This window comes from Diaporthe citri (genome assembly GCF_014595645.1).
Source record: "Diaporthe citri strain NFHF-8-4 chromosome Unknown scaffold_1, whole genome shotgun sequence".
In the NCBI taxonomy this organism is placed as follows: domain Eukaryota; kingdom Fungi; phylum Ascomycota; class Sordariomycetes; order Diaporthales; family Diaporthaceae; genus Diaporthe; species Diaporthe citri.
Window position 1 is genome coordinate 6,007,420 of NW_025064846.1, and position 10,082 is coordinate 6,017,501.

Genomic DNA, 10,082 nt, shown 5'->3' on the forward strand with positions numbered 1-10,082 from the left:
CCTATTTAAATACCTTATGGTAAATAACTTAAGGCTAGCTTATAATATATATTTAAAGTCCTTTTATATTATAAACTTATAATGTAATTATATAAAACTTAATATAGCAAAACTTAAAAAGAATAATAGCAACCCATTAAGCCCTTTCTTATTTAAAGGAATTCTTATCTTAAGAATACTTAGCAATTTAATTAATAAAAATAAGGGTTAAGTTTATAATAAATAAGAAGGCAATTAATATTAAAAGGGCTTAATTCTTTTATATATTTAATTAGCTAAGAACTTTTTATAATTAATTTTTGCCTTATATTAATTTTATAAAAATATTTAAGGGGTAGCTAAAAAGCTTCTTAAAAAAGGTTTGCTTTATACTTAGGGACTTTTTTAAATAAAGGCATGCTGGGCTTAGCTTAATTGCATTATAGCAGCGTTATAAAAAAGAAATGGTAAAACTTTTTACTTAATTTAATTAATTAGCTTATATAATAAAGGCTTAAAGTTAGCTAAATAAATGCAAAATATTATTAATAGCTAATAGCTTAACCTTTATAGCAAAAGCTTAGCTTAATTATAAGGAGTAATTAAATATATTTAAAGCTTTTTACTTTACCTTATAGTAATATAAGGGCGTTTTTAACGCTATAACGAAGAAGGATAATACTTAACTTTAAAATGGTAAAGCAATAAATATTAATATTATAGCAATATTAATAAGTAAAGTTAAGTATTTTATATATAGCTAACTTAACTATTATAAGCATAATTGCCTTAATTATTGCAAAAAAAATAAGGATATAGCTTTTATTAATTAAGGCTAATAAGAAAAAGGAGTTTATTTAAGGGGGCATAAAATTTTTTATAAAATAAGGCTTAAAAGTAATGCTAGCTTAGCGCTGGCTTAAGCTTAAAGTAAACCAATTATATGCTAACTAGTTTAGCGCTATAAAAATACTTAAAATTTAAGAAATTCCTATTAATAAAGCAAATTACTTATAATTAAGCACTAATTAATTGCGAATTATATAATAAATTTATGGTTTTAAGGTTTTAAATAAGGGAGCTTATATAAAAGGCTTGCATTAAAGGATTATAAGAATGCCGTTAATTTAGCTGCTAACTTATACTTAAATAATTATCTTTTATTAGCTTACTTTAGCTAATATATTAAATTATAAAGGCTAAGGTATATTAATTATAAATAATAAGCTAAACCTTTAGCATAATTAAGAAGCATTAAGGTATAATTAAATAGCTAAGCAAAAAGCAATATTTAATTTATAATTAAATTATATTATTTAATGCAGTATGCCCCTAAAGCCTAGCGTGGTAGGCTTATTATGCCCTTAATAAGCTTATAAAAAAGCCCCTTAGGCAACTAGTAAGTCCCTCTCCCTTTTAGCATAGCGAAAGATTTCGCAACTACATTAAATAATAGTTATAACTATCCATTTATATTAAATAAATAAAACTACGCTTAGGAAGCTTTTATATAAAGGAGAGCGCTGCGCATTAGCAATGTAAAGGCTGCAAGTTTAATTCCCGCGCATTTTAAGCTTAATTCAGCATAAAAAAAACCTAGCCATAAAAAGGCCTATAGTAAGATGTAAGCTATAAGGGCAACCCCTTAAAAGACGCGCTATATAGCTTAGCTGTAAACAGCTTCTTAGTTGCTTTATAAAGGGCATTTAATGTAGTATGCCCTTAAAGCCTAGCATAATAGGCTTATTATGCCCCTAATAAGCCTGTAAAAGAGCCCCCTGGGCAACCAATAAGTCCCTCTCCCTTTTGGCGCAGCGGAAGATTTCGCAACTACATTAATTATCCTTTATTTTTTTATTATATAGCTATTCTTTAAGGCCTATTATAAAAACTTAGAAAAGGAAGATATATTATAGTTTAAGCTTTACTTATTATAATTAATTAATAGGCTTTAGCCTTATAAAAATAGGCTTTAGCATGGGTATAAACGGGAAGTAAACCTTTTCCTTTGCACTTTAAATATAAACCCCATTTAAACACCTTACGGCAAACAACTCAAGGCTAGCTCATAACATAATGCCTTAAAATTAAATATAAGCATATTTCTTAATTAAAGTAAATTAAGAAGTAAAAGTAAATATTATATTTTTTTTATCTTTATTAATATTATTCTTCTTAATAATTATATTTTTTAAAAAGAAATTATAAAAAAAGACGTTATTTATAATAATTTAATAATATATTATATTATCCTTATAATTATTCTTTTCCTTATTAAAGGTAATTCTTATATTAAGTTTCTTATATTTAATAAGAAATGCAATATAATTAGTATTAATAGCCTTATAATTAATATATTTTACTTGCATAAGGTATTAATTATAATATTATTAATATTTTATTAATAAGTAATTTAAAGATTAATAATTAATTTTATTATAAATATAATATTTTTTATTTCTTAAAGTATTTTATTAATTATTATAGCAAGAATTATATTAAGAATAAAAGCCATTATTATTAAAGTTATCTTAATTAAAGTTACTTTAATTAAAGTTACTATAGTTAAAGCCTTTTTAATTATATTTATTATAGCTTAATAGCTTATTATTTTAATATTAATAATTAATATAATATGCTTTATTTTCTTTATTATTAGCACTTTAATTATTTTTATTATAATATTAATTAACATTATATTAAAGATTAAGTTTAAGAAAAGATTTTAATTTTAAGAATAATGCTTTGCATAAATACTTAAGATTAAAGAATATATATTATAATTTTAATATGCTTATATAAGTATAAATAATTATTATTTATAAAAAGTTATTCCCTTAATAAAGTGCATTAAGTACTTATTAATATAGTTATAGTTTATTAAATATTATAATGAAAACCTTTTAAGGGTGCTTATTAATGTTTTTTAAGTTAACATGTATTTTATTAAATATAATTAAGGTTTAATTATAAAAGTATTATTAATAATTAACTTTTATATTAAAGTAAGCTTTAAGCTTTAAGTATATATTATAAATAAAGGACTTTATATTAATAAAATAAATATAATAAATTTTAGCATAGTTTTTAAGAATTAAGGGAAATATTATATAAAATTATTTAAGTTTAATATTTGCTATTTAATAAATATTAAAGAAGATCCTTATTTTATTATTTAGCAAATTATATAATTTACTGCCTTAATTTTTATTTTTATTTTATATCTTACTAAATTATATATTATTATTAATATTAAAAAGATTATTTATTATTTCTTAAGGGGATAAGTTTTAATATAAATTATATGCTTATAAAGGTTTTAATGCTATAATAAATAATAGTGTTAAGTATAAAGTCTTTATTAACTTCTTAAGGAAAATATTTATAAATTATTTTTTAAGTTATAAAGTTTTTAAATATTTTAATAAACTTAGTTTTTATTAAGATAATATTTCTTAATATCTTAAGGGAGCCCTTATATTTAATTAATTAAGGGTTTCCTTTTTATAAGATAATAATTATAATACTTACTATAAAAAAATTAATTAAATAAAGTTTTATCCTAATTTTATAAATAATTAAGAATAAAAAGGTTATAATCTTTAAAATTCTTTATTATTTTTAATAAAGGAAATTAATTATTTTAAGTTTTAATAAAAAGAAGTAAAAGCCATAAATAGCAAAATTATATTAAAAACTAAGATTTCTTAAATCTCTTAAATAATAAGTATTTCTTAAGTATTTACTATCTTTAGCTTTTAAGATTAAAGCTATTAAGTATAAAACTTAAAAAGTTTATGCATATTAGCCGCCTTATATAATTCCTTTTCTTGCTATAAAGGATATTTATTATATATAAGCAATACTTTTAAGTTAATATATTGCTTATTAACACTTCCTTTAATATTAATTCCTTTTATTTAAAGGAATTTCTTAAAGTTTTAAATAATAGTTAATTTCTTAAATATTATTATATTTTAAAAAGCAAAGTTTTTTATAAAATATTAAAATAAATTATTATTTATATTTTAGCATTTTATTATTTCCTTTATAAACTTAAAAATAATAGCGTTTACCTAATTAATTATATTATTTACCTTTATTATTAATTTATCTTAATAATTAAAATTAACTTATTAACTTTAAAACCTTTTATTAAGGTTAAAAAATAATTAAAGTTTTTATATAAAAGCATTATTAATATTTAAGAATATTTCCTTAGCATTGCTATTAAATTTAGCCATTTTATTAAGCTATTAAAATATTTAAATAATTTATATATAAAGGAAAAGAAAAAAGGTAATTAAAAAAATATAATAAGGTTATTTTAAAATATAAAAAGAAAGTATTAATTATATAATAAAAAAGTATTTATTAAAAAATATTTATTAACTTATATAAATATAGGTTATTATTTATGTTAAAGTAAAGTAACCATAAGTATTCTTGGCGTTAACTACGTAATAAAACGCGCCATATAGTTAATAAATTTAAGGCATTATTAAAAACTTATTAATTAATAAGTTAAATCTTTATAATAAAAAGGTTAAGGTATTATTAATTTCTTTTTATTAATTTTAATTATAATATAATTATTAATACTTAATTAAGTAAAATTTCATTATTAATAATTGCCTATCTTTATAATATTAATATTAATTATTTAATATAAATATTGCAACTTAATTATAATAGTTCTTATTATTAATAATTACCGCTTAATTAATAATAATATAAATTTATTGCTTGCTTACCTTGCTATTTATAACTACCCATAGGCAATTATTAATTAATATTAGCTGGGTTAATATATATTGGTAATAGCAGATTGGTTATATTTAAATTGGCTATATAAAAGAAAGGAGGGTTGCGGCCGTAGGTTGCAGAACCTCCTTTTGGTTATAAACTATCTAGGGGTGGTCACGTGCTGCCGCACGTAACCCTTGCCTGCCGGTGCTTTAGTGCCAATTGCCCATAGTGCCTATCGCCCATAGTGCCTATCGTGCCCAGTGCTGCTGTCCCCCTATGGCACGTCCATAACCACAAAAAAGTTAATAAAAATATAATAAAGATATTATTAATTAATTAATCTTTTAAAATTAAGGTTTAAGAAAGCATAAGTTTACTTTATAAAGAAAAATAAAATAAAAAAAGAAAATTAAGATTTTATTTCTTAATAACTCTTAAAAATATGCTTAAAAGAGTTTTTAATATTCTTAATAAGTTTTATATTTAATCTTTAAATAAAAAATTCTTTTAAATAAGCTCTTAAATTAAGTTTTTATAATAATTTTTTTATAATTATATTTTAATTTTATTATATTTAAGTTTTTTAAAGGTATTTTTAATTTTAAAATTTATTTCCTTAAAAGTATAAAATAAAGGTAATAATAATTAATAAAAAGCTAAATATATTTTTTTTATTAATTAATTTTTTAATAAAAATATTTATATATTTTATTTTATTAATATAATTAAAATAATATATTTTTATTTCTTAATTATTTTCTTAATGAATTACTTTTTAAATACTTTTAATTTTAATATAATAAATATTATAATATTTTTAAAGATTAATATAAGTTTATTATAATATAAAAATATTATTAATTTTTTAAATAAGGTTTTTAAGGAATAAATTAAATTTCTTAATGTATTTTATTTAATAAGTTTTTAATATTTAAAAATTACTTAATTAAAAGTAATATATATTATAATTACTTATAAAAAGTTATTTAAATTAATAAATCCCTTAATTTTAAGTAATTTATAAATATAAGCTTATAAATATAAATTTATAAAGTTTTAATATTATTATTATAATTTAATATTTAATTTCTTTATTTTTTTTAAATATTATTAATATTAAGTTTAAAAGATGTTTATTATGCTTAATTTAAAAAGTATAAGGTTATTTTTAATATTTTAAATTATTTATTAAATAAAAAAGTATTTTATATTTATTATTTTAATTAAATATAAGGAAAAAATTAATCTAAATATTATTTTTTATATTTATTCTTAAATTTTTTATTTTTTATTAAATTTAATTACTTTATTAAAAGTTAAGATAACTTATTATTAAAGATATTAATTATATTTCTTTTTAATTTATTAAAGAATAAGGAAAAGAATAAAGTAAATATTATTTTATTTTTTAAGAGTTTATTATTATTTAAATGCTTTTAATACTTATTATATAAAGCTTTTTAAATATTTCTTTTTTTCTTTTTATATTATATAAATTAAGAATTTAATTTTAAGATTATATTTAATTACTTAATAAGGGTTATATTTAATATATTAAGGTTTATAAATTTTTAATACTTTTTAATTTAATAATAAGATTATAATATAATAAATTAAATAAAAAAGGAATAAATATTTAAATAAATTACTTAATTAATAAGGTTTAAAAAAGTATTTATAATTATTATATAAATATATACTTAAAAATAAAAGAAAATAAATAATATAAAATAAATATAATTTAAATATACTTTATATAACTTATTTATAACTTATAAAAAGAAAAGATTATTTTATAAATTAAGTTTATAATTATAAAAGATTATAAATATTATAAGAAGTTTAAAAGCATAATTATAAAAGCGTTTATTTCTTAAGAGTAGTTTAAAAGGAGGAAATAAAAGAAATTTGGCTATTTAAGCATTTTAGAAAGTGGTTGTAAACCAGGGTTAGGGATGTGCGTGCAACATATATATCCTTGAGCGGGTTAGGTGGTGCTGGGTCACTCTTGAGGCTCTTCTGGAATTCTGCTCTCAGCTTGAACATAGGCTGCAAAACCCAGGTTTTGTAGGCTAGAATATCCGTTTCTTCTTTCGGGTCTCGGACGACGTTGAAGAGATACGGGGACTCCAGCTTCCCACTCGACTGATTTACCTTGGGCTCCCAGACAACCTACCAGGGGGAGGGGGGTTTTTTGTCAACATCGCATCAGTATATCAATGGAATAGTGACATAGTAATGACATGCAATCAAGGTTCTAACATGCTTTTTTTGTATGTATCTTGCATGACTTATACGTCATTAATATATAATCATTCCTGATATACTGTGACATGTTAATCCTTAACATAATGTTAACCCTTGATATAGGGGGCAAAAAAAACCTTTTTTTTTCTTATCCCCAACTTAACTACTTATTTACTCTTTACTAACTTAACTATTTACTATAAAAGGATTTATATAATAGTAAATATAATTAAAAATAAAGTTATGTTTAAAGTTAATAAGGTTTAAATTAAAGCTTTTAATATAAATTTATAATAACATTAGCTAATATAAAGTTAACATTAATATAAAGATAATATAAACATAATTTAAAGCCTTAATATAATTTCCTTTTAATAGTATTATAATAGCCTTTTACTAGCATTTCGCTAGAATTACGAAATTTTGATTAAATGTCAAAATATGAGTGCATTGAGTGACCCAGTCAGAAACCCCCCTACCCCCTGGTACGAAGGTGAAGCTTCCAGTCTTTCCACTTCATGGCGCGTAGTTCATCCTTGATATAGAACAGGAAGCCTTGACGAGGTGATGGAGTTTCCGAGGGCTTCAAGAAAATTTTTGTCTGGTCGACACCGTCTATCGGCCGGTCTGACGGAACCATAGTGCGCGTCGTGGACAGAATGGTGGTGAAAATATCCGTAACATGAACGATGCTGTTACTGGTGACACCACAAGGGACATGGCCTGGCCAACGAATGATGAATGGGACCCGAAGACTACGCTCCATAGCTGTGTGGTATGTCCCTGACCATGGGCCAGCAGTTCCCCGGTGTGGTTCTCGGAATTCCGGACCGTTGTCGGAGGCAAAGATGAAGGCTGTGTTCTCTCGGAGGCCCAGATCGTCGATGTGGTCAATGATTTCACCAACACGGTAGTCCATTTCGGCCATTGAGTCTGCAAAATCACCCTGACCCGTCTTACCGGCGAAGTCTTTGTGCGGCAGAGTCGGAAAGTGCAAATGAACCAGTGGGTGGTACAAGAAGAATGCCTTCTCGGCCTTGGCCTGCCGAGACAACCAGCCTTTGGACTTCTCGACCAGCATCTCGTCGATGAGCCTTCGCTTCTCCAAGTCGTAGACGCAAACGTTCTCCGAGGGTTCCTTTGCCTTGCCCTTCATTATGTATGGTAGTTCTGCTACCTCGGGGGTATAGCCGAGAGCGCTGGTGAACTGCGTCTCGTCTGTTGTTCTCGGGATTCCGAACCATTCGTTAAACCCTCTGTCAGAGGGGTACCGGCCGGGAACGTCACCCAGGTGCCACTTGCCGTGTTGAGCGGTTGCGTAGTCGTTGTCCCGGAGGCATTCGGCAAGAGTACGCTCCCATGGAGTCAGGCCTTGCCGGAACCCGGCAGGGACCGACTGGCGGCAGCCCGTACGAATGGGGTGTCGGCCGGTCATAAGGGCGGAACGGGTCGGGACGCAGTCGCTCTCAACATTGAAGTTGTGCAGCAAGAGACCCTCCGACGGCCACCCCTGAACCCTCCCTCACAGCGCCGAATAGCAGAGATCAACCGTCGCTCATCACTGCGATAAGTTGGGCCGAGTAATTCCAAGGAATCCACACGTGCTTTGCCCTTGATATGGCGACATCACGTTAATGGGCGATGTACGCAACTAGTTTGGAGGTGTCTTGAATCTTCGATAGTCTGAACACATGGACACCGGCTTGAGATAACGAATTGTATTTAAGATGTGGTCCGATCAGCTTTCGCCGCTACACTTGCTTCGAAGCTCAGCATTACGCTTCCGAATTTGTCGTCGATGATGTAGTTTTGTGGTGGTCATGTCTCAACACATCCGCCAAGGGTCTCCTACACCTGGACAAACCCTCCGTGACACTGAGAAGATGTCGTCAAAAGTCTCGAACAGCACAGAGCCTGAAGATAAATGGTCACCGCAAGAAGAAAAGGCTGCGTTGCGAAAGTAAGTCACCTGATCCTAAATGTGAGCACACGCATTAAGCGGTACCAGGCTTAACTGCTATCTTATGCCTTTACTCGTTGCCGGCTTCTTCGTCCTGCAGCTCGACCGCAGCAACATTAGCAATGCGATGACAGATACTTTAACTGAGGACCTGAAAATCACCAAAGACGATGTCAACGTGGGTTCTCAACTCATGTCAGCCGGCATACTTGGCTACAGAGGAAAATAGATGTACCCACACCTCTGAGCATGGGTTTGGTGCTTATAGGCCAGAGATGCCAACTGGCATTGTCATCGCAGAGATTCCTTCCAACCTCATCCTGCAGCGACTCGGCGCTCCCGTCTGGCTGACCTTCCAGATGGGCGTCTGGGGGACTATTGCTCTGACCCAGGCCTGGTGCACCAATACTCACTCTTTCCTGGCCACGAGATTCCTCCTTGGGATATGGGAAGGGGGCTACATCCCAGGTGGGCAGTACATGCTAGCTTTGTTCTATACTCGCGAAGAGTTGGCGCTACGGACGGCAATATTCTACTTTGGAAACTACTCAGCCACAGCCATCGGTTCGCTGATGGCGGCTGGGATTCTGAACATGAGTGGGACTCTGGGGCAATCTGGCTGGCAATGGTTATTCTTAATTGAAGGAGTAATCACGCTGGTTATTTTTCTTGCCTTCGTCATACTCCTCCCCCAGAGCCCCGGCCGCGCAGCTCCTATCCACGGTTGTTTCGACTTTTTCACCCCCCCCCCCCCCCGCCAACGCCAGATTCTTCGAGCCCGTATCATGGCAGATGTCGAGACAAAGGGTGCCGACAAAGCTCATATCACCCTCAGGTCTTTTGCCGAGGCAATAAAGGACTACCGTCTCTGGCTCCACATGCTGCTTAATCTTGTCGCCTTGTCACCTAAGGGCGGACTGCAGCTTTACGGTCCCAAGTAAGCAGCTTTCTGATACAATCTTCACCCCATCAAGAAGCAACCCCTCCTACCTGTAGCCTGTGTCTCGAAGAATTTCATAAGGATGCAGATTTTGAGACAGGTCATGACCACACATGGCCCTATTCCTCCTTGCATTTGTATGGAAATACTTCCTTGGTGCTTTGACAGCTGACTCTGAATGATGACAGTATCATCAAGAACCTTGGC

The 10,082-nt window shown here is 28.1% G+C and overlaps 2 protein-coding genes across 2 annotated transcripts; one reads left to right on the forward strand and one right to left on the reverse strand.

The window, feature by feature from the left end:
- Nucleotides 1-7,450: 7,450 nt before the first annotated feature.
- Nucleotides 7,451-8,410, reverse strand: INS49_001591 (uncharacterized protein; the record flags this gene model as incomplete). Its single annotated transcript, XM_043162416.1, has 1 exon — nt 7,451-8,410. The coding sequence occupies one exon, from the start codon at nt 8,408-8,410 to the stop codon at nt 7,451-7,453; it is 960 nt and encodes a 319-aa protein (XP_043030922.1).
- Nucleotides 8,411-8,858: 448 nt separating this feature from the next.
- Nucleotides 8,859-9,876, forward strand: INS49_001592 (uncharacterized protein; the record flags this gene model as incomplete). The annotated part of the gene is made up of 3 exons (XM_043162417.1): nt 8,859-8,935; nt 8,984-9,130; nt 9,204-9,876. 3 exons carry the CDS (start codon nt 8,859-8,861, stop codon nt 9,874-9,876), a joined length of 897 nt encoding a protein of 298 aa, XP_043030923.1.
- Nucleotides 9,877-10,082: the final 206 nt, after the last annotated feature.